The 23,187-nt window shown below is 39.1% G+C and overlaps 1 protein-coding gene across 4 annotated transcripts in view; it reads left to right on the forward strand.

The window, feature by feature from the left end:
* The window catches only part of SEPTIN2 (septin 2), a 49,460-nt gene extending 26,598 nt beyond the window's left edge, over window positions 1–22,862 (forward strand). For 2 of the 4 annotated variants that reach the window (XM_077153343.1, XM_077153344.1), the window contains exons 4-13: window positions 4,197–4,283; window positions 5,359–5,482; window positions 6,481–6,615; window positions 7,487–7,604; window positions 10,725–10,826; window positions 11,210–11,370; window positions 12,759–12,842; window positions 14,004–14,061; window positions 19,103–19,233; window positions 20,735–22,862. In XM_077153343.1, coding sequence (XP_077009458.1) covers window positions 4,197–4,283; window positions 5,359–5,482; window positions 6,481–6,615; window positions 7,487–7,604; window positions 10,725–10,826; window positions 11,210–11,370; window positions 12,759–12,842; window positions 14,004–14,061; window positions 19,103–19,204 — 971 coding nt within the window. In that variant the 3' untranslated portion in view covers window positions 19,205–19,233; window positions 20,735–22,862. Of the gene's footprint in view, window positions 1–3,076; window positions 3,934–4,196; window positions 4,284–5,358; window positions 5,483–6,480; window positions 6,616–7,486; window positions 7,605–10,724; window positions 10,827–11,209; window positions 11,371–12,758; window positions 12,843–14,003; window positions 14,062–19,102; window positions 19,234–20,734 lie in introns of those variants that run through there. The other 2 variants (XM_077153347.1, XM_077153345.1) reach the window with 2 other exon arrangements.
* Window positions 22,863–23,187: the final 325 nt, after the last annotated feature.

Raw genomic sequence — 23,187 nt, forward strand, 5'->3', positions numbered from 1 at the left:
AACTAGACTGATTAAAATGAAAGCTGGTCTTCAGGCAAAAAAGAAAAAAATGCTGGGATGTTCATGGGTTCCAAGAATACACACGTGTAGTACTTATGTTCCTGCCAGCACACAAACCTTGGGTGGGACCTCTGTATACTCACGCCTCCCGTGTCCAGCCTGTTGTGGTGCCATAGGAGGCCTTTCAATGAGCAAAATAGCTGACTACTTAGAATGCCACCCTCCAGGATCACCTGAAAAAGGCAGTGCTTTTATTACATATCGTTTGAGAAAGAACCATTTTCATGTTTTGCTAGTGAAAAATGGAAAGCTCTTTATTTCCTCACATTCCTGGGTTAGTCTAAGTTTTGTTGTTGTTTTAATAAGCCTAAATTTCAAAACATAAGAAAACTTGTTAGTTAAAAAGTGTAGCTTCTGAATGATAGCGGGAGGAGGGCTGGGGACATAAATGAAATCAGAAAGAAAGATAGATGTTAAAGATTGAGATGGTATAATCTAGGAATGCCTAGAATGTATAATAATAGTGACTAAATGCACAAATTTTAAAAATGTTTTTGCATGAGGAAGAACAAAGGAATGTTATTGCAGGGTGCTGAAAATAGATGGTAATTAATATTTTAAAATGTCACCGTATGTGTGAGACTAAAGCAAAAAATGTTTGTTGCAAAATTTATATTTTGACTAGTGCATTTCCTAATATAACTTATGTAGATAGTTGATTGAATACCATAAGTACTTTTGGAATTTCAGGTAGAACATGAGATTTTGTTGGTTTGTCCAGAGTGATGCCCCAATGATTCCCAAAGTGATTCGATCAGTGAGTGGAAAAGTATTTGCAAAGCCCCCTTCGGGGAATGGTGAGAACGGGGAGAAATACAATTTCCCCAAGTTGAATTCTTGATATTCTCACAAGCAGTGTGGACAGCCAAAGCTATAAGCTGAGCCCCCAGTCTTGGGGTTTGTTCATATGAAACTGAACCCCACAAAGGATAGGTCAAGTCTACTTAAAATTTAGGCCTAAGAGTCACACCCAAGAGAGCCTCTTTTATTGCTCAGATGTGGCCTCTCTCTCCAGCCAACACAACAAGCAATCTCACCACCCTCCCCCTGGGTACATGGGACATGACTCCCAGGGGTGTGGACCTTCCTGTCAATGTCGGACAGAAATTCTAGAATGAGCTGAGACTCCGCATCAAGGGATTAAGAAAAACCCTAGAATGAGCTGAGACTTAGCATCAAGAAATTGAGAAAACCTTCTCGACCAAAAGGGGGAAGAGTAAAATGAGACGGAGTTTCAATGGCTGAGAGATTCCAAACAGAGTCGAGAGGTTGTCCTGGAGGTTATTCTTATGCATTAAGTAGATATCATTTTGTTATTCAAGATGTAATGGAGAGGCTGGAGGGAACTGCCGGAAAATGTGGAGCTTTGATCTCATGGCCTTGTTTCTTGAAGATAAGTAATTGTATGATGATATGGCTGTCGCAGTGTGACTGTGTGGTTGTGAGAGCCTTGTGTCTGATGCTCCTTTTATCTGCCTTATCAACAGACAAGTAAAACATACGGATTAAAAATAAATAATAGGGGGAACAAATGATAGAATAAATTTAGTAGATTAAAATGCTGGTGATCGGTGAAGGGGAAGGGTAAAAGATATGGTATGTATGAATTTTTTTCTATTATCTTTTTATTTCTTTTGCTGAATTAATGCAAATGTTCTAAGAAATGATCATAATGATGAATATCCAACTATGTGGTGATATTGTGAATTACTGGTTATATACGTAGAATGGAAGTGATCATATGTTAAGAATGTGTTTCTTGTTTTTTTTTAATTTAAAAATTAATAAAAATATTAAAAAAAAAAAAGAAGAAGATATTGACCAGTGAGGCTAGCCTCAGCTTTCCCCTGCACGGGGCGTACTTATGTTGGCGCCACCTTGTGTCTAATTCTGTTATAATTCTAACTCCTGAAGACAGGAGCCATCTTGTAAACTCCTATCCCAGTCAGTTCTGTAGTAGTTGTCTTTAAAGGATAACTACATAAATTCTGGTGCGTTTTCTGTATCACTCTTGTGACTTTTATGAACAAAAATAAAACTGTTAACCCCCGTATATTTTATATTACAAATTTTGGATGGTGGTGATGATTCCAGTTGCTTCTGCGTCTCTTCTCCCCCACTGAATGGCAGGAATGGCTCCTGTTTGAGAAGCTCCTACCTAGGATAGAGACAGTAGTGACTGTGGTCTGGTGACCAGCAAGTTATTTGTAGATGTACCCAAGAGCTATTCTAAGTGGAATAATCACATATATCCTATAATCACATTTGAAGATTCTTCGAAAGAGGCTATCTCTACTCAGATGTCATTGATGAAATGTCACGTCCTGTGCATGCTGATTCCTTGTTAGCTTTGTTTAGGTCCACGGCTGCCACTGCTCTGTAGTTGATAGAAAAGTGGATCCATTTGTTCTTCTGCTAGTCCCTGCTGAGGTGTGCAGAGGACACTCCAGTACAGCTGGATGGAGTACAAAATATAGTGGCACTTATTTGTCCAGAATTAAACTTTCCTTAGACTGTAAGCTACAGTAAGTTTATGGAATAACTTGAAGTTTAAGTTAATATAAAGTTAGAAGTAATTTACAATAAAGTTAAGTTCATGCATTAAAATGAAAAAAATTCATTCAGTAATCACTTAAGATTTGTACTTCTCATATAAAACTTAATTTTTGGTATTTGCATATTCTTTGGAGTTCAGTTGCAAATATTCAGAATCAGCAGTTATAGCAGTTGAAGAGGGCATCTTTTCTTTTTATCAGGTATATATATATATACAATTTTTATTTTTTTCTTTTGCTTTTTTTTATTAATTAAAGAAAAAAATTAACACAACATTTAGAAATCATTCCATTCTACATATGCAATTAGTAATTCTTAACATCATCACATAGATGCATGATCATCATTTCTTAGTACATTTGCATTGATTTAGGAAAAGAACTAGCAAAACAACAGAAAAAGATATAGAATGTTAATATAGAGAAAAAAATAATAATAATAATAAAAAAAGACAAACAAACAAAAAAAACTCTATAGCTCAGATGCAGCTTCATTCAGTGTTTTAACATAATTACATTACAATTAGGTATTATTGTGCTGTCCATTTTTGAGTTTTTGTATCTAGTCCTGTTGCACAGTCTGTGTCCCTTCAGCTCCAATTACCCATTCATTATCTTACCCTGTTTCTAACTCCTGCTGGTCTCTCTTACCAATGACATATTCCAAGTTTATTCTCGAATGTCGGTTCACATCAGTGGGACCATACAGTATTTGTCCTTTAGTTTTTGGCTAGACTCACTCAGCATAATGTTCTCTAGGTCCATCCATCAATTTTTATTTTTAACATAAATTAGGCATTTACTATATTCTAATCACTGTTCTGAAGAGGACATCTTAACTATTAACTGCTTGAATGAATGTGCACTGCCTCGGATGGTGAGCTTACATTCCCCATCGCTGGCTGTGATGTTTCCTGGCATGTTGGCTTCTGCTTGTAGTGAGAAACAGGCTGTGCTTAGAACAGAAAAAGAGAAGGGCTGCCCACTTCTGCTTTGCTGGTTAAGAGGAGACTGCAGAGTAAATGTAAACAAGAAGCCAGATTCCTGCTGCCGGATAGGTTTTCTCTATTCTGTTGACCCATGTTCCTTGAGAGGTTGCTCAGGTACCCATGTTTGAAAGAAGCTAGAGTTTTGTTGACATTGTTGAACAGATGTGTTTAGAGTTTTCCAAAAATATAATAAGTTGAATGATCAACACAACTCATACCTGAAAACTTGCTTTTTATTCTGTTCATCAAAGAATCAACAACTGCTTCTAAAATTCATTCCCCACCTTTATGAAGAGATGAAATCATGTTTCCAGTTATATGCTGCAATAGTGAGTACAATTTCTATAGTCCCACAGTCCTAGATTCAAGTTATGGCCCTGTCCTGCAGGACCTCTCTGACCTTTGAATGTCAATTTCCTCATCTGCAAAATGGGAATAGTAATACCAGCTTGATATAGTTCATTGAAATGAAGATGTAAAACAATGCTTGTGAGATATTTAATCAAATCCCAGCCTTCAAGTAAACACCAGATTTTGCTATTGCTATACTACATGGACAAGGTTATGACAGTGTTTTCATTTTCATTTAAAGGTGAATCAGGTCTAGGAAAATCAACTCTCATAAACAGCCTTTTCTTGACTGATCTCTACCCAGAAAGGATCATACCTGGAGCAGCAGGTAAAAAAAAGTTTCCTATACTTTTCTAAGTGTAATTCCACAAGAAAGTTGCAGAAGAGTATATAATTAGTATTGTATGCCTCGGCCCTTCATTTTGTTTGTTTTTGTTGACTTTAAACACAGGAAAATATCAGTCAGGTAGGGAAAGTGCTGTTTTGGGGGACCTTAGTTTTGGTTGTAGATTCTTGAGCTTTTCTTCATCTGGAAAATAGGAATAAATAGTTTCTGCTTGTATTTTAAGTTTGGCAGGCTCATGTGAAAATTTTATTTTATTTATTTATTTTTTTGACATGGGCAGGCACCAGGAATCAAACCGGGTCTCTGGCATGGCAGGTGAGAATTCTGCCACTGAGTCACTGTCGCATCACCCTGAAAATGCTTTATATAATAAAGACTACTATATAAGTAATGACCTCTATGGAGTTGATTTCTCCAACTTCTCCTTTGCTTGTTGGAGCACTCCAGAATAGGACCCCAGAATTTCTTGTTGAGTAAAGTCAGAGCCGTAGATGGCCACCACAAGGAGCTCATAGAACCATTAATTCAGTTTTTAAATAAATTTGTAAGTTGTGTTCTGTTTTCTTTGCCCCAGAAACAGAAATTATTGTTTTAAATCTTGGCATTTTTAACCTTCCGTTGCAGCCTATTGATCTTAGCTCTGACTTTTCCCTCATTGACTCTGGGCTTGTTCTTACACAATCCTTGTGGTACCTTCCAAGAACCTCTCTCCAAAGAGAGAAAGTGAGCTTGCAAGTCATTGGTTTTGGTTTTTGTATTCTGTGGGGAGCATTGTCCTGGAATCAAACCCAGGTCTCACGCATAGAAAGTGAGCATTCTGTCACTGAACCAGCTGTGTACCCTAAGTCATTGGTTTGGGGGGTTTTTTTTTTGGCATGGACAGACTTCGGGAATCAAACCCAGGTTTCTGGCATGGCTGGTGAGAATTCTGCCACTGAGCCACCATTGTACCTCCCACTCATTGGTTTTTAAGAACATTGTTAATGGATAAATTCTCCTCTTTACATATTAGCTTGTTTTTAAGGTACTTTTTTTAATTGTTTGTTTTCTTTTGTAGAAAAAATTGAAAGAACTGTCCAAATTGAAGCTTCAACGGTTGAGATTGAAGAGCGAGGAGTCAAGCTGCGCCTGACTGTGGTGGACACACCTGGCTATGGTGATGCCATCAACTGTAGGGACTGGTAGGTTCCTTGGGAGTACAGCCCACAGGGAATGTGCCTGGAGTCGTTGCCTTCATTCATGTTTATAAATTTAACATGTTCAGATTTATAGATGGTGTCAAGGAGTAATTACTGGGTTTGGAGTAGTTGTAATATAAAATACTGAGGCACTTAAATAAATACAGACTTTTTAAATAAGGCATTTTACAAAGGACAAGTATTTTTTTCTCTGAAAGCACTAGGGAAATAAGATCTGAGATGGGAAAACCAGCCATTCATGTAACACTATTATAAGTGAAAAACTTTGATTTGAACCCTGTCTAGTATAATCCTCCTCCCTTCCATATCGGAGGAAGTGAAACCTGTTGGAAAATTCACTCAGGATTTTCTAAATGACCACTTCATTTACACAAATGGCACCATTTCCACAAATAAAGAAATCAAGAATTAGAGGAAGAAAAACCAGTCTGTCACTTAAACAGCCTGCAAGGAGTATACCCTGTTAACTAGGCAGAACCTCCCCTGGGGACAGTCCTCCAAATAGGACACTAAATGAGAGAAAGGAAGAAAAGGTAAGAAGAGAGGAAGCTTACTTAGTCTTTTTCCCACATTGTGAATTTCTCCCTTCTACTCAGTCATCCTTTCATCACACAGATGGGCTGTATCCTTTCACATCTCAGTCCACGTTCTCTTCCTCCCACCTTACTCCTCAGCCCCTATTGACAAGCAGTCGCCTCAAAAGAGTTGGCTTTATCATCTCCCAGGCCAACCTCCTCCTTCACTCACCTTCTGACTCCAAACACTTAGGTGGAGTTACACCCATCACAGTTTCCAAAACCCCCATTTTACCAAATCTAGTAGTCAATTTTCTGTTCTCATCTTACACATGAATTATCAAATTAAATACATTATTTTCTCTTTTTTTGAAGGGAAGATAGAATATCTTGTTTTCTCTTTGAAGTTAGGAACTGCCTGTCTTTAGTTCCCCTGGTAATTGTTAATGTTTGTGGCTCTCTCAGTTTTAAGACTATTATCTCCTACATTGACGAACAGTTTGAACGGTACCTGCATGATGAGAGTGGGTTGAATCGACGTCACATCATAGATAATCGAGTGCACTGCTGCTTTTATTTTATTTCACCTTTTGGACATGGGTGAGTAATCGTTTACCATGTTAACCTGATATGTAAAAGGCTAGATACCTTCAGACTGCATATTTTTAGATAAGAACTGAGATAATTTTGAGAAAAAACCCAGACCATCCGTATTGGTTTGTCAGTGTTTCCAGAATGCGATATATCAGAAATGGAATGTCTTTTAAAAAGGAAATTTACTAAGTTGCAAGTTTACAGTTCTAAGGCTGTAAAAACTTCCAAACTAAGGCATCATAGAAAGATTCCTTGACTCAAGAAAGGCCAGTAGGTCCAGAACACCTCTGTCAACTGGGAAGGCTCATGGCTGGTATCTGTTGCAATCTTTGGCTTCTGGTTCCAAACAGCTTTCCTGGAGCATTTACTTTCTACCTCTCCAAATGTCTGAACCACCTGTTGGCTATGAGCTTTCTCCAAAATATTTCCCCAGAACACCTCAGTCAGCTGGAAAGACATGTGGCTGGCATCTGCTGGGGTCTTTGGCTTCTCATTTCAGTTCCCCAGGGGCATTTTCTTTCTGCATCTCTAAACATCTGGGCCACCTGTTGGCTGTGAGCTTTCTCCAAAATGTTTCCCCTTTTAAAAGACTCCAGTAAGCTAATCAAAACGTACCTTGAATGGGCAGAGTTCCATCTCCATCTACTCAGAAAGCTATACCCACACTTCGGTGTGCCACAGCTCCATGAAGGTAATCTAATTAAGAGGTCATATCCATAACTGGGTGTGTCACATCAGCATGGAAACAATCCAGAGTTTCCCACCTTAAACAATAGGTCTGGCCCCATAAAATTGGATCAAGATTAAAACATGGCTTTTTTCTGGGGTACATAATAGTTTCAAACCAGCACTCCATCTTTTGTGGAATTCTCCATAGCCTTAAGCCTTTGGATGTGGCGTTCATGAAGGCGATACACAACAAGGTCAACATTGTGCCCGTCATCGCCAAAGCCGACACGCTGACTCTGAAGGAGCGGGAGCGGCTCAAGAGGAGGGTGAGGCTTATACCCCACAGGATGGCCAGGAGGACCTAGAACCTCAGGAAAGGGAGGGGTTCTCTGTGCCAGAGTCTCCTGCTCTGTCGCGATCTGGGGAGCCAGGGCAAGGGAATTCATTAAGTCTTTTGGATGTTACTTTGTTATTTTATTTCCTGTACTTGCAGTTAAGTTTTGAAATGTTGCCTTCCCAAAGGCATATCAAATCGCTATTCTTTATAATTCTCCTTAGATGAAAATTCTCCTTAGATGTGTAGAAGGTGGCTAAATACAAGAAGATTCCATAATCTGGCTAAAAGACCTGAATATAGACCTATGTTACAGTTCTTTTATTTTATCTCAATATTTTACTTCAAAGAAGAGGTTCTGAGCATAATAGTTTTGGTATTTTAAATGTTCTCAAGGCCTATGTTTGGGTCATTGATGCCCAGTTGCTGTTGCCAGTCATCCACCCATTCATTTCTTACCTAATAGCACCTCCTACACTGACCTGTCCATCTCTTTTGTGCCCTTTTACTGTCCACTTCTGGGTTGTCTCCACAGAGCTTCTTGGTTGGCTGTCAGCTATATTTACCCATCCGTTTCTCATTATGCACTCACTGAGAGTGTTCAGACAGATTAGAAAATAAGTTCCTTTAATTATCCTCAAACATAACCACTGTTAGTAGTTTTCCAGAACATACTCTGTTTTGTGTTGTGGTGTTTATCACACCACATATTATACTTATTCTGCCATTTGATTTTTTTAGCAGCGAATTTTATTGAGATATTCACATACCATATAATCTCTCCAAGGTATGCAATCAGTGTCTCAATTTTAGACCGTTTTCGTTACTCCAAAAAGAAAAATAACAAATAGACATTAAAAAAAGAAGACCCCAAACAGCCTATACCCTTATTCACACCCTCCCCATTGTTGACCCCTAGCATTAATGTGGCACATTGACTTTTTATTTTAAAACTGTTTCTTAGTCCTCATCATCTGGAGTCCCTATATGCTGCCCTTATCTAAAAGAACTTGCCTGCAGACCTTCCAGGAGCCTCTTGCTTTAGTCACAGATTTCCTAGTATTATCTGCCTTCTCCTCAGTTCCTTCAGCTTTGGCCTAATCTTGTCCAGCTACAGTTTTTCTGTCCCAGTTTGGCCTGTCAGCACTCACCCCACTTCCTGCCTCACCTGCCTGATGGGCAGTTCTCTTCCGGAAACTTTCTTTCTTGTGTCTTAGGATACTATGTTTGCCCTGCTCTCCTGAAACTTCCTTTCCACCTGTTTTACTACCTTCCCATCTTCCTACTCCCTTAAGGCCAACATTCTTTATGATTATTTATTGAGATCAAGTCTCTACTCCTATGACTTTTGCTTTTATTTTCAGAGTGTCATATTTCTTTCCCATTTAAACTATACGTATAAACATGTCTTCTTTCCCCACAAAGGATCTTCTCCTGCCGACTTCTGTTTCAGTTAATGGTCTCATAATTCTTGCAGTCGCCCAGATTTAGAAATGTGGAATTGCCTTTGATCCATCACTTTCTTACTCCCCTCGCCCAGTCTAAATAGTCACTTATATTAGGATTCCCTAGAGAAACAGAACCACAGGAGATATCTGTAAATATGAGATTTATGGAAATGTCTTGCGCAACTGTGGGAACCCAGGAGTGCAAAATCCATTGGGCAGGCCATGAGGCTGGCAACTCTGATGAACGTCCTTAGTGAAGTTCGCAAGACAGGCTTACTGGCTGAAGAAGAAATGAAAATTCTCACTTCTCTCTTAAAAGTCTTCAACTGATTCAATCAAATCAGTTTGGGTTCTCTCCCTGGGTAAGATACACCCTTAGTTGATCTTAGATGTAATGAGCCACAGATGTAATCAACTGACTCATTGCATGAAATATCCTTGCAGTAACAGGCCAATGCTTTCCTGACTGGACAACTGGGCACCATCACTGGCCAAGCTGACACCTGAACCTAACCATCACATCACTTATTAAAGATTTCTCAAATCTATTTTTCTTCCTAGTATATAATCTGTCTGTATGAGGCAAGCTTAGCAGAAAAAGTGAGGGTCAGCAGGGAGAGTGTGTATAATGGACCAGGAAAGGGGCTGTGAGACAAAGAAAAGAGAATAGGAAACAGGCCAAAGCAAGTTCAAGCTCAGTTCCTCCCATTTAGAAGTAAAGATATAGGAGAGACTGGAGATTAGGCCCCTAGGTGAAGGCTGTTGGGAGGAGGGCTTTTTCTATTATGCTGAGTTCATGCGAATGTCACACAAAGGATTCTCATCCTTGTAACCAAGGAGTAAGCCCAGTGTAGAGTTGTATGTTAAATGTTCTTTGTTCCCTGCATGGTCCTGCCCCTGGGATGAGACTGAGCAGGACTCTAGCAAGCCTTGCCCGAGCAGAAAGCCAGGCACAACTTGGGTATCTGGGACATGCCTCTGAATTGAAGGCTGATGCATTCAGGCTTATTTTGGCAGTGGTTATAAACTTCAGGAGTTTTTCAGCTGCTGCCCTGCCAATAGTACAGATCACAAGACTCCACATCCAGTGCTTATTTCCTGTGGAATAAAATTCAGGTTTCCACCCAGTGTTCAGAGACTGCTCCCCTTGCTCACCTCATTTCTTTTTCTGTCTCATCCACCTCGTCCAATCAGATGTTTTCCTTCAGTCAAACTGCATTCCCTCCTCTCCATCCTGACACAAGGATTTCTCCCCCTGGTTTGAATACCCCACTTCCCTCCACTTGTGAAGTTCCTGTCTGTTTTCCAGTTGCTCCTTTGGTAACACTGTGGCTCTTAGAGCCTATAGCATCTCCCTGTGCTTCCTTTGTGGCACTTGCCATCCTTGGGATCAGTCCTGCTTGTGATTTTCATTGGGGCCATCAGGTAGAGGGCATGGTCATTCTCCCTGGTGCTTTGAACATCGAGTGCATTGTTATTGTGGACGAGGGACCCTCAAAAAGTCAACACAGACCACTCAGCAGTTCATAAAGTCTTTTGAAAGTAATTTAGGAGTTAGGTTTCTTGATTGACATTTCAATAATTCTGATATATTTCTGATAAATTATGCTTGGCTAAAATATGCATCTTTCCTAAAATTGCTCCTGGCTTTATCATTCTTGGAGATTCTGGATGAAATTGAAGAACATAACATCAAAATCTATCACTTACCTGATGCAGAGTCAGATGAAGATGAGGATTTTAAAGAGCAGACTAGACTTCTCAAGGTAAGAACTTGGTCTCTAAGCACACAAGATAAATAACTCCTGTTCTCCTGATATAACTGCTTTTATTGCTGAAAGGTATCACAGGGCCAGACCTCTGGCCAATTGTCCAGGGAGTTTCAGGGATGGTGTCCTGTTCTTGCTTTTAAGTGTATGTTGACATAGCTGTCATCCAAGTCTTGGGCATCTTATTGAGAAGGCTTTTTTCTTTTTTTCCAGATATAATTTGTTTTCGTTCAGTTTGTCCCATGTGGAAAATATCTGACACTTCCAAGTAAAATGTTGTCTATTCCAATTTTATAGACAGTGATGTGCTCAGTACCTGCTAATATTCTTGTGAAGTTCACAGTGAAAATTGGGTTCCCTTCCCTGGAGCCTCCACCCAGTATATGTCTTTCCAGGCCAGCATTCCGTTTTCTGTGGTTGGATCCAATCAGTTGATTGAAGCCAAAGGTAAGAAGGTCAGAGGCCGCCTCTACCCGTGGGGAGTCGTGGAGGTGGAGAACCCAGAGCACAACGACTTCCTGAAGCTGAGGACAATGCTTATGTAAGATATTGAGCTAGCCCTGGGTTGGGCCGTCTGGGACAGCACTTTCAGCATGGGGGTGCACACATGGATTCAGAGGTTCAGCAGTTATAACTGACAGCTTCATAGTTCTGCATGTGCTCCTCATGTACTGCTGAGGGTGCCCCAGTGCCACCTGTTCTGGGGTTCCTCTCTATGGGTTACTCAAAGCTGGGTGAGATCCCCCTTTCCATACTTGCAGCTTATGGCCCTCTCCTTCCTGATGCTGAGAGAAGACAAGCCCTAATGGTGGTGGAACAGCACCACACACACTGTCCTGCTGTGCTGAGGAGATGGCCACGCACTCTGGCTTTAGGCCCCATCCTGGACAGTCCCAGTTAGCCTTAGAGTGTCTGTGGTTTCTTGTCAGCAACTATCATAGACATGACTGCAAAAGTAGACTGTCTAAAAGTAACTCTCATACTTAATTATATGCTTGTATTGCAGTTGCTCGTGAATAGAGGTCAAAAGAAAATTTCTTAGAATGCAATTCCACTCTAACTAGCAGAGTTTTGAGGCTGAATAATGTAGATAAATTATTATTTTGACTGAAGATTGCTACCTATCCCACACTGTACTTCATTTGGTTTAGCAGTTTTTAATGAGTTAAAATCATTAAGAGATTACCCATTCAAGCAGTATCACACTGAACCTGCTCATCGTTAGGAAGTGAAGGTGTGCATCCGACTACTCCAGGCTGGGGGTCCTTGGCTTTCCTGCGGTAGAGGGTATGGAGAAGCCTGGAGCTTCTGCTTCTGGTTGAGTGTATCACAGGCCTTTGGAAGCCGTGCCACATCCCTGCCATTACTCAGTCCAGTCCTGGGTCCTAAGTGGACACAAGTTTATGATGATGTGTGCTTGTTGTGGAGTATCTGAAAAATTTGGACAAAAAAACCATGAAGTTTCATAAGATGAATGGGGGATTCAAAGTTCTCTTCTTTCTGAGACCCAGCATATTGGTACTGCACTTCATGGTCTCCACATCAGCTCTTTCTGATACATGTAATGGAGAGCAGTGTATAAATATTTAGCTCTGGAAGCTGTGAATATTTGAATTACATATTTTCCAGAGCTCTTTTCTCAGTGTGTGTTCTGTCTCCGACACTGCTACAGCCTCTTTGGCGATGGTGCTGGGCAGAGCAGTAGTTTGTATACTGTTTGCAGCAGCAGGAGACCTAGGCCTCCCCAGCCATACACCCTGTTCCGGATTTCCAGTGGCTCAGTGACTGAGTATCATTTACCAGATAATAAGTAGGGTTTTATCACTGGTATTTCTTCCTTATACTTGATTAGTCGGCCAGCCCCATGAGAGTGAGGCATGTGCTTGTGGTAGCGTGCTGACAGCGTGGCACATTCCTCTTCTCTTTCAGCACCCACATGCAGGACCTGCAGGAAGTAACCCAGGACCTCCACTATGAGAACTTCCGTTCTGAGAGGCTCAAGAGGGGTGGCAGGTGGGCACCCTGTTGTCTCCCACCCTGCCCCATCTGTATTGTGTCACTTTGAGTTCCGTCCCCTCTCCTCTGTACTGTTGCACCGAGTCATGCTGTAACCTCTCTCTTCTGCCCAGCTCAGCTTTTGACCTCTAAGCAACATGATGTAGTTTCCTACTCAAAAGCTGTAACTAGAGACTTGTTGCTTATTTAATTGAAATGTGCTTTTTTTTGCCTTTTAAAGAAAAGGTAGCTTTAGTCATCTGCACGTGAAGTCCAAAGAAGTATATTGGGTACTCTGTAAAGAGCATCCCTCTGTCAGTAAATGAGGAAACAGATTGCTTACCATTAAGAAGTTGCAGTCCCCTGCGTGACGGGGCCCATGAGCCCTCAGAACAAGAGTGGCACCGGTCCCTGCAGACACACAGCAGCCTCCCTGATCTTGCTCACTTGTTCACTGGTAATGTCCCCATAGCTTTTTGTATGAGATCTATATTTTGTAACCTGACTTAGATCTCTGCCTAGAGTAGAGCTTAACTCAATTAAGCAATACACATCATTTATAAAAAGAAGTTTCTGCAATATAGTTCATTAAAATACCTGCATTTTATTTTAATAATTTGATGGGTTAGTGCGTACATATCCAGGGTATACACTAAAGTCTATTTTTTTATTATTATTAATTTCAGAACTACATATTAAAAAAGGTTTTAGAGGTCCAGCCCCCACTCCGCCTCCTTCACCTTGGGCATGCAAACCCTGCCCTGTTGTAAGAGGGGCTGTGCTGTGGCATGGCTTTGGAGGAGAGAGTGCTGGGTTCTTCCAGCTCCCCTTCAGATGAAACTAGGTCATGCAGGTGCAGAGGTCCTTAAATACACATACTGGTGAGAGTCTGTGTACATGAAGGGTAACTCAAATCACAAGAGTCTTCAGATAATACAAAGTGCTGTCACTTTGTCTCTTCATTTTGCCATTTTATGTTGTTTTGTCCTATTTTCATCATGTTCCCTTCTTATTCTTCCATGTCTTTAATCAGAAAAATTGTAAATGTATGTTATTTTAAATAGATGTGTTTTTCAAAACTGTAAAGTGAATTTTTCTTCAGATATTAGTTGGCCCTTGTGATCAGAAATAATTATGTCATTGAAAGATTGTAATTATAATTTATTTCAACTACTTTAGGAAAGTAGAGAATGAGGATATGAATAAAGACCAGATCTTACTGGAAAAGGAAGCTGAAGTAAGTATTTTTGTGTCTAAAGTTGTAGTTTCCGTGCACATATATTATTTGTAATTAACTTACCATTTCCTTTGAGGGTGAATATGTGGCATGTAATTAACTTATTATTATATATATAATACACATCTGTACATGATAATATACATAAAGATACATAATATACTGCTTTATATATTTTCTCATGTTTGATCTCCATGACAGCTTTGCTAAATAACTTAGAAATGGTGAGAGTTCAGTAACATGATTGACTTTTATAAAATCAAAAATCACTTTTCCTATACATAGACAGTAATCAATAGGAAAATGTAGGGAAGAAATTGCTATCCACAACTGTTAACGAAAGTTCAAGAAGAAAGCTGTAGGGCCTGTGTCTTTCTGTGTGACAAGAAAGTGTTTTGTGGCACAGCCTTTGTGAATGTCATTAGCACTACTGAGTCGAGCACATGAAAGTGGTTCAAAGGGCAAATGTTAGAACAATAAAAATGTTTAAATAGATAGATACACACAAAGAAATGTATAGGACCTGTATAGAGCAAAGAAACTAGAAACCTTTACTGAAAAAAAATCAGTTTTAAAGATTTTAATAGACAACTTTTTAGGTAGGAAAACTTAATATAAAGATCACAGGTCTTGGGTGGGCCACGGTGGCTCAGCAGACAGAGTTCTCACCTGCCATGCTGGAGACCTGGGTTCGATTCCCGGTACCTGCCCACGCGGAAAAAAAAAGATCATCGGTCTCTAAATTAAATGCAGTCTTTTAAAAATCCCAACAGAGCTGTGCGTGTATTTGCTAGGTTTGTTCTTTTAGGGTGAGTTTGATAAAATAATTCTAATGGTTTATTTCAAAGAATAGGGATGGGAAAGAGAAGTTCTGTAGAAAATGGACTAATGGACAAACCCCCTTTACTGGTGACGAAAGCACTAAAGAATAATAGTCATCAGAATTGTTTGTATGGACATGACAGGTTGATTAAATAGAAGTCTGGAGATAGGTAAGAAATATGGAAATGTATTCTGTAATAAAGGCAGCATTCAGATCTGTTGCAGTGTGGAAGGCAAATGGATTATTCAGTAAATAGTATGATAATAACAGCCCAGCCTTTTGGAAAAAAAATAAAACTTAATTTTTGCCAAATTAATTCTATGTAGATTAAATATTTAAATATTAGAAACATAACTACCAGGTTACCTAAAGAAAATTTGGGTATTTTACAATATTTGTCTGGAGGCCTTTCTAAACACGTCATGTTGATGAAAATTGATAAGGATAAAGATGTATAAACTTTCAATATTTTAATAGCTAGAGGGCCTGATTATCCAGAATAGATGAATCATTTTCCACTCCAATTTATTTCACATCCCCCCAGAGTGTCATCAGTTTCCCACCGTTTGTTAAAAATATCTCAAATTATTTTGTTTTCAGTTATTGCTTCTAATATTTATTGACATTTATATTTCTTTTTTTTTTTATTAACGGAAAGAAAAAAAAAGAAATTAACACAACATTTAGAAATCATACCATTCTGCATATGCACTCAATAATTCTTAACATCATCACATAGATGCATGATCATCGTTTCTTAGTACATTTGCATCGGTTTAGAGGAACTACCAACACAACAGAAAAAGATATAAAATGTTAATATAGAGAAAAGAAATAAAAGTAGTAATAATAGTAAAAAAAAAAAAACCCTATAGCTCAGATGCAGCTTCATTCAATGTTTTAACATGATTACTTTACAATTAGGTATTATTGTGCTGTCCATTTTTGAGTTTTTGTATCTAGTCCTGTTGCACAGTTTGTATCCCTTCAGCTTCCATTACCCATTGTCTTACCCTGTTTCTAACTCCTGCTGGACTCTGTTACCAATGACATATTTCAAGTTTATTCTCGAATGTCCGTTCACATCAGTGGGACCATACAGTATTTGTCCTTTAGTTTTTGGCTGGACTCACTCAGCATAATATTCTCTAGGTCCATCCATGTTATTACATGCTTCATAAGTTTATCTTGTCTTAAAGCTGCATAATATTCCATCGTATGTATATACCACAGTTTGTTTAGGCATTCTTCTGTTGATGGACATTTTGGCTGTTTCCATCTCTTTGCAATTGTAAATGATGCTGCTATAAACATTGGTGTGCAAATGTCCGTTTGTGTCTTTGCCCTTAAGTCCTTTGAGTAGATACCTAGCAATGGTATTGCTGGGTCGTATGGCAATTCTATATTCAGCTTTTTGAGGAACCGCCAAACTGCCTTCCACAGTGGTTGCACCATTTGACATTCCCACCAACAGTGGATAAGTGTGCCTCTTTCTCCGCATCCTCTCCAGGACTGTCATTTTCTGTTTTGTTGATAATGGCCATTCTGGTGGGTGTGAGATGATATCTCATTGTGGTTTTGATTTGCATTTCTCTAATGGCCAGGGACATTGAGCATCTCTTCATGTGCCTCTTGGCCATCCGTATTTCCTCTTCTGGTAGGTGTCTGTTCAAGTCTTTTTCCCATTTTGTAATTGGGTTGGCTGTCTTTTTGTTGTTGAGTTGAAGAATCTCTTTATAAATTCTGGATACTAGACCTTTATCTGATATGTCATTTCCAAATATTGTCTCCCATTCTGTAGGCTGTCTGTCTACTTTCTTGATGAAGTTCTTCGATGCACAAAAGTGTTTAATTTTGAGGAGCTCCCATTTATTTATTTCCTTCTTCAGTGCTCTTGCTTTAGGTTTAAGGGCCATAAAACCGCCTCCAGTTGTAAGATTCGTAAGATATCTCCCTACATTTTCCTCTAACTGTTTTATGGTCTTAGACCTAATGTTTAGATCTTTGATCCATTTTGAGTTAACTTTTGTATAAGGTGTGAGATACGGGTCTTCTTTCATTCTTTTGCATATGGATATCCAGTTCTCTAGGCACCATTTATTGAAGAGACTGTTCTGTCCCAGGTGAGTTGGCTTGACTGCCTTATCAAAGATCAAATGTCCATAGATGAGAGGGTCTATATCTGAGCACTCTATTCGATTCCATTGGTCGATATATCTATCTTTATGCCAATACCATGCTGTTTTGACCACTGTGGCTTCATAATATGCCTTAAAGTCAGGCAGCGCGAGACCTCCACCTTCGTTTTTTTTCCTTAAGATGTTTTTAGCAATTCGGGGCAACCTGCCCTTCCAGATAAATTTGCTTATTGGTTTTTCTAATTCTGAAAAATAAGTTGTTGGGATTTTGATTGGTATTGCATTGAATCTGTAGATCAGTTTAGGTAGGACTGACATCTTAATTATATTTAGTCTTCCAATCCATGAACACGGTATGCCCTTCCATCTATTTAGGTCTTCTGAGATTTCTTTTAGCAGTTTTTTGTAGTTTTCTTTATATAGGTTTTTTGTCTCTTTGGTTAAATTTATTCCTAGGTATTTTATTCTTTTAGTTGCAATTGTAAATGGGATTCGTTTCTTGATTTCCCCCTCAGCTTGTTCATTACTAGTGTGTAGAAAAGCTACAGATTTTTGAATGTTGATCTTGTAGACTGCTACTTTGCTGTACTCATTTATTAGCTCTAGTAATTTTGTTGTGGATTTTTCTGGGTTTTCTACGTATAGTATCATATCGTCTGCAAACAGTGATAGTTTTACTTCTTCCTTTCCAATTTTGATGCCTTGTATTTCTTTTTCTTGTCTAATTGCTTTGGCTAGAACTTCCAACACAATGTTGAATAATAGTGGTGATAGTGGACATCCTTGTCTTATTTCTGATCTTAGGGGGAAAGTTTTCAATTTTTCCCCATTGAGGATGATATTAGCTGTGGGTTTTTCATATATTCCCTCTATCATTTTAAGGAAGTTCCCTTGTATTTCTATCTTTTGAAGTGTTTTCAACAGGAAAGGATGTTGAATCTTGTCAAATGCCTTCTCTGCATCAATTGAGATGATCATGTGATTTTTCTGCTTTGATTTGTTGATGTGGTGTATTACATTAATTGATTTTCTTATGTTGAACCATCCTTGCATACCTGGGATGAATCCTACTTGGTCATGATGTATAATTCTTTTAATGTGTTGTTGGATACGATTTGCTAGAATTTTATTGAGGATTTTTGCATCTGTATTCATTAGAGAGATTGGTCTGTAGTTTTCTTTTTTTGTAATATCTTTGCCTGGTTTTGGTATGAGGGTGATGTTGGCTTCATAGAATGAATTAGGTAGTTTTCCCTCCACTTCGATTATTTTGAAGAGTTTGAGGAGAGTTGGTACTAATTCTTTCTGGAATGTTTGATAGAATTCACATGTGAAGCCGTCTGGTCCTGGACTTTTCTTTTTAGGGAGCTTTTGAATGACTAATTCAATTTCTTTACTTGTGATGGTTTGTTGAGGTTATCTATTTCTTCTTGAGTCAAAGTTGGTTGTTCATGTCTTTCCAGGAACCCGTCCATTTCATCTAAATTGTTGTATTTATTAGCGTAAAGTTGTTCATAGTATCCTGTTATTACCTCCTTTATTTCTGTGAGGTCAGTAGTTATGTCTCCTCTTCCATTTCTGATCTTATTTATTTGCATCCTCTCTCTTCTTTTTGTCAATCTTGCTAAGGGCCCATCAATCTTATTGATTTTCTCATAGAACCAACTTCTGGTCTTATTGATTTTCTCTATTGTTTTCATGTTTTCAATTTCATTTATTTCTGCTCTAATCTTTGTTATTTCTTTCCTTTTGCTTGCTTTGGGATTAGTTTGCTGTTCTTTCTCCAGTTCTTCCAAGTGGACAGTTAATTCCTGCATTTTTGCCTTTTCTTCTTTTCTGATAAAGGCATTTAGGGCAATAAATTTCCCTCTTAGCACTGCCTTTGCTGCGTCGACATTTATATTTCTTGAGTTGCATGTTCTTATTTTTTACCCAGTTTTCTTTTGCTAAATTGCCCTTTTTGTACTGATTTTTAAGAATTCTTTGTGTATTAACTGTTTGCCACCTTTTGAAAAAGCATGACCATTAGAAGACAACAGTCTGAAATCACTCATGTTTTTAAAATTTCCTGTGTTTATAGCTTCGTCGCATGCAGGAGATGATTGCAAGAATGCAGGCGCAGATGCAGATGCAAATGCAGGGGGGAGATGGTGATGGTAGTGCTCATGGGCATCATGTGTGAGGGTGAACACATGCCTCCATGCTGCATGGGTGAGTCACTCATGGGCCCCTCATGAGTAGTCACGGGCCTGCATGTAAGGTGACCACATACGGGTCACTCATGGGTCACTTACAGACTCACATGTGAAGTGAGCACGGACCTCAGCGCCTTGGAAATCCTAACCAATGTCTCGTTAACCTCGAAGACAGGCAGTGTCCTGTCTACTTATCCTCTTGGCTTAAATGTAATTGCAGACTCCTTCTCCTGCAGTTCTCTTGGAAGTGTGAAGTAGCAAATGTTTTTAATGCCCACACTGCTCAGGTACTGAAGGAGGATGGCAGGTAGAAATGTTTTGTGAGACCAACATTGATATTTTTTTCTTGTCCTATATTTTGAATATTAAATATCTCTAACCTAGGAAGGAGTTTTCTAAACGTACAAATATTAGCAGTAGAAGGAAAATTATACATTAAAACACTGATTAGTCACACAATTAGAAATTTATCAATGTTGAAAACTATCTCCTTTCAAAGAGATAAAGGATTAGCAGGTCAAAAATAAAAGATAGGGTCGTCCTTGGCCAGGGACCTGGACAATGCATCATCTGCCCACCTCGTTGGCTTGAAAGGGCTCAGCAGGCACCAAGACCCCAGATCTAGGAAAAGCACCCTATGGACACTGGGCATTCAGAATTGTCAGTGCAGCCTGCTGCAGGTTGTTTCACGCCTGCCACCCCCTCCCCAGAGAAAGGAGTGAAAGATAAGGTTTAGGCTCAAAAGAAAGTGAAAGGGCAGAGCTGTGGGCCACCTAAGTGAGGCATCTAGGTAGGAGGCTCCCCCAGTTCAGGTCCTGGTTCTGGCAGCTGGGCAGCGTAACTGGAAAGCAGAGGCGCTAGGAGGAGGATGCGCAGCCCCAGATCCCAGGGCAGCTGAGAGGCTTCCTGGCAAAGGCTTGAACTATAAGGCAGACACACGCAGGAGGCCCCGCACACAGGCACCTCCACCACATTTAAACCTTCCATGGCACTGAGCTTGCATGCTAGTCCATATTGTACCACTTAGGAAACTGCTGCTGCTGTTGCAGGGCTATAAGCTTATGTGCTGTGTAACCGGTGGGCAAATGCAGGGCTTTGTAGCTCCAAAGCCTGATTCCACCTGACCAAGTTTGGTGCCTGACTGGAAAGTGGTGGTAAAAGGAAAAGAAGTGGATCTCTTGGAGGGCCATTTGAGGTAGGGAGTGAGAAATACTTGCTAATTTCTTTCTGGTCTTATTGCTTCTCTTTTTAAAGGCTTTAGTTAAAGAATTATGAAAAATTCACTTTAGATATAGAAAATTAATTTTTATTTCTGCATTCTTTTGAATTTTGTGGCACTTCCAATTTCTAAGCGCTTCATAAATGGAATTTTGATCAGTTAACTATGGTCATACAAACTCAAACTTGTGCTCAATTTAAATCATTTGTTATGCAGAGAATAGTGTTAATGGTCAAACAGCAAACATTACAGTTCTCATTTAAATATGTTTTGTGTGTGTGTGTGTGTTTTTCCCTAGGAACTACTCTCCAAGATTAAAAAAAGAAAACATTCCAGAGGAGGGATGAAGTTGCATGTTTTCATGAGATGGTTGGAAAATCATCCATCAAGTTCAACAGTACCTGTGCCTGAAAATTTAATTTTTTAAAAATGTTGGTGTTTTCTTTTTTTGTATGAAGTATTTTTGACATTTGTTTTTCATTGTTATGTTATACTTTATGTTTTGTGAGGTTAACTGTCTGTTTTCATTTTTCTTCCTCCTTAACTAACCACTACTATTAGAATTGTTTCAAGGATCACTCAGCATATTTAGTTAATATTGAGTTTTTTCATTCAGTTGGCCTAAATGACTCATCATTGATGAGCACTCTTGATTTTATGTAGAAACAAATTCAGATTTACTCAGAATGTTTCTGAGTGTAGCAACACTTACCTAGTGATACAGAAAGAGGAACCAACTTAGTGCAAGGCCATTATTTAGTAATAGCGCTGTACAGAGACTCTGTGCTCACTTCCTTGCTTTTGTGTGGGCACAACACCTAAAACCAGTTTTGCTGCCAGAATTCAATATCCTTAATTCATCAGCACATTCATCTGTTTACCAACTAAAATGGAATATAATTATTCATTGAGATATATGTGTATGCTTAGCTTTTTTTAGAACAGACTCTTAGGGGTGAATTTTAAGAAGTGTCTGGTTTCTGCTGCTGGATAATTTTTTAAATCACCATTGCAGAGAACCTGCCACTTTTATACTGCTCACTGCTGGTCTTGATCATGCTGTGCCGTGGAGAAAATCAAAGTAGCTGTCAGCTCCAGTATTTGAATGGCACCTGAAATTCTTTCTTACATGAGGATGAGAGTCAGCAAAACTAGTTTCACTCAACTTAATTTATAAATAGCTTTTTAAAGAAAATTAACAATTGACCTGTTCAGAAACCAACTATTTTGTATTTTTATACTGTTCTTTAATGTGTTTTTCTGTAAATGCATATGTGGAAGATCAGCCCTTGTTCTGGGAATCATGGTCCATTGTAGACAAGTCTCTGTAGCCCAGAACAGCCCTTGGTCCTGGTCTGAGTCCTGGACCCCAAAAGGCCAGAGGCCTGCCAGCTTTTCCCAGTTTCTGTTTCTTGCTTCTGATGGTCCCTCTTTGAATGGTTTTCTGGTGGGAGGTAAATAGTGGTAATTTTATATGCATACTGTCTCACCTATTTGTCATTTCCTTCATTTTGTGTAATGCACATTTTTCCATGCATCATAAAAGAATGAAAGATATTTCATATCCTAAGGACAGGATGGTAGACAGGGTAAGCCCCCAGGCTGATGCCCTCACCTTTCCTTCTACTGGGGAGCTTCTTCAGCCTTTCTCTGTGATGTAGGTGTGAACAGGTTCTGGTTCCATGTTTCATTTTATCACAGTAGATGAGGTTGAGAAAACGTTTAATCTGAGGATGAGGAAGGTTGCTTTGTTTTTTTGTTTTGTTCAGACAAAAAGTAAAATGACGTAAAAATGTGCTAGTTATGAAGGTGCAGTACTTCACAAACTCATCTGGTCTCATTAACTTTGCCCTTTTACTGCTGAATTGTGAATGGTTAAAAGTTCTGTTTAGGTGCTTTGGACAGTGTGTTTACAAAAAAACAGTGTTCTTTGACTATAGAATACCTCCATACAGGGTCAATTATTTGGGTTATTTTGGCATTTATTAACTCTGCTAGAGAAAACTAAAAATGAGAGAAAGCAAGTTAGTGGGTGGGCCACGGTGGCTTAGCAGGCAAGAATGCTTGCCTGCCATGCCAGAGGACCCAGGTTTGATTCCCGGTGCCTGCCCATGTTAAAAAAAAAAAAAAAGCAAGTTATCACTATAAGCCCTTTTGTGTTTGAATAAAAGTCCTACTTAGGGCAAACTGCCACCTGATAAGTATCCTGTTTTCTGGGGACTGGGACCCAAGTTACACTTGTAAATCCTTTTCTGTTTTATTGCCTGAATAGAAATACATACTTTTGCTAAAAACAAAATTGATCTTTTACTAAGAGGTAATCTCGACATATAGAAATGTATTTTGAAAACACTTATTTTACACAGCAGTTTTGTATCCATTAAGCTAACCTTTTATCAATAAAGCACTCTGGTTTAGATATTAAATGAGTAGTTCTTACTATTGGTTCTTTAAGAGGGGAAGGTGTCAGGTCTCCTAGGGAAGAGTAAAAGCCTTGTCAGTTCCTGTATATAAATTCAGGAAGAAATAATTGGTGGATAGAACAGGCACCATACAACTTTACTGGCCATTCCAGCCCAAAAACAGAGCTAGAAATGGAAAAGGAATTGCTCAAAGGTGATCTGATCATCCATTGGGAAAATCCATGGTCATCTGATTGAAGTTAGTCAACATCAGTAAGAGTTCAGTGGTCTTACTATAATCTGTATGATCAAACATACAGATTATAGTAAGAAGTATTGGGAATGCAAA

Source organism: Tamandua tetradactyla, chromosome 3 (genome assembly GCF_023851605.1).
Source record: "Tamandua tetradactyla isolate mTamTet1 chromosome 3, mTamTet1.pri, whole genome shotgun sequence".
Taxonomy (NCBI): Eukaryota; Metazoa; Chordata; class Mammalia; order Pilosa; family Myrmecophagidae; genus Tamandua; species Tamandua tetradactyla.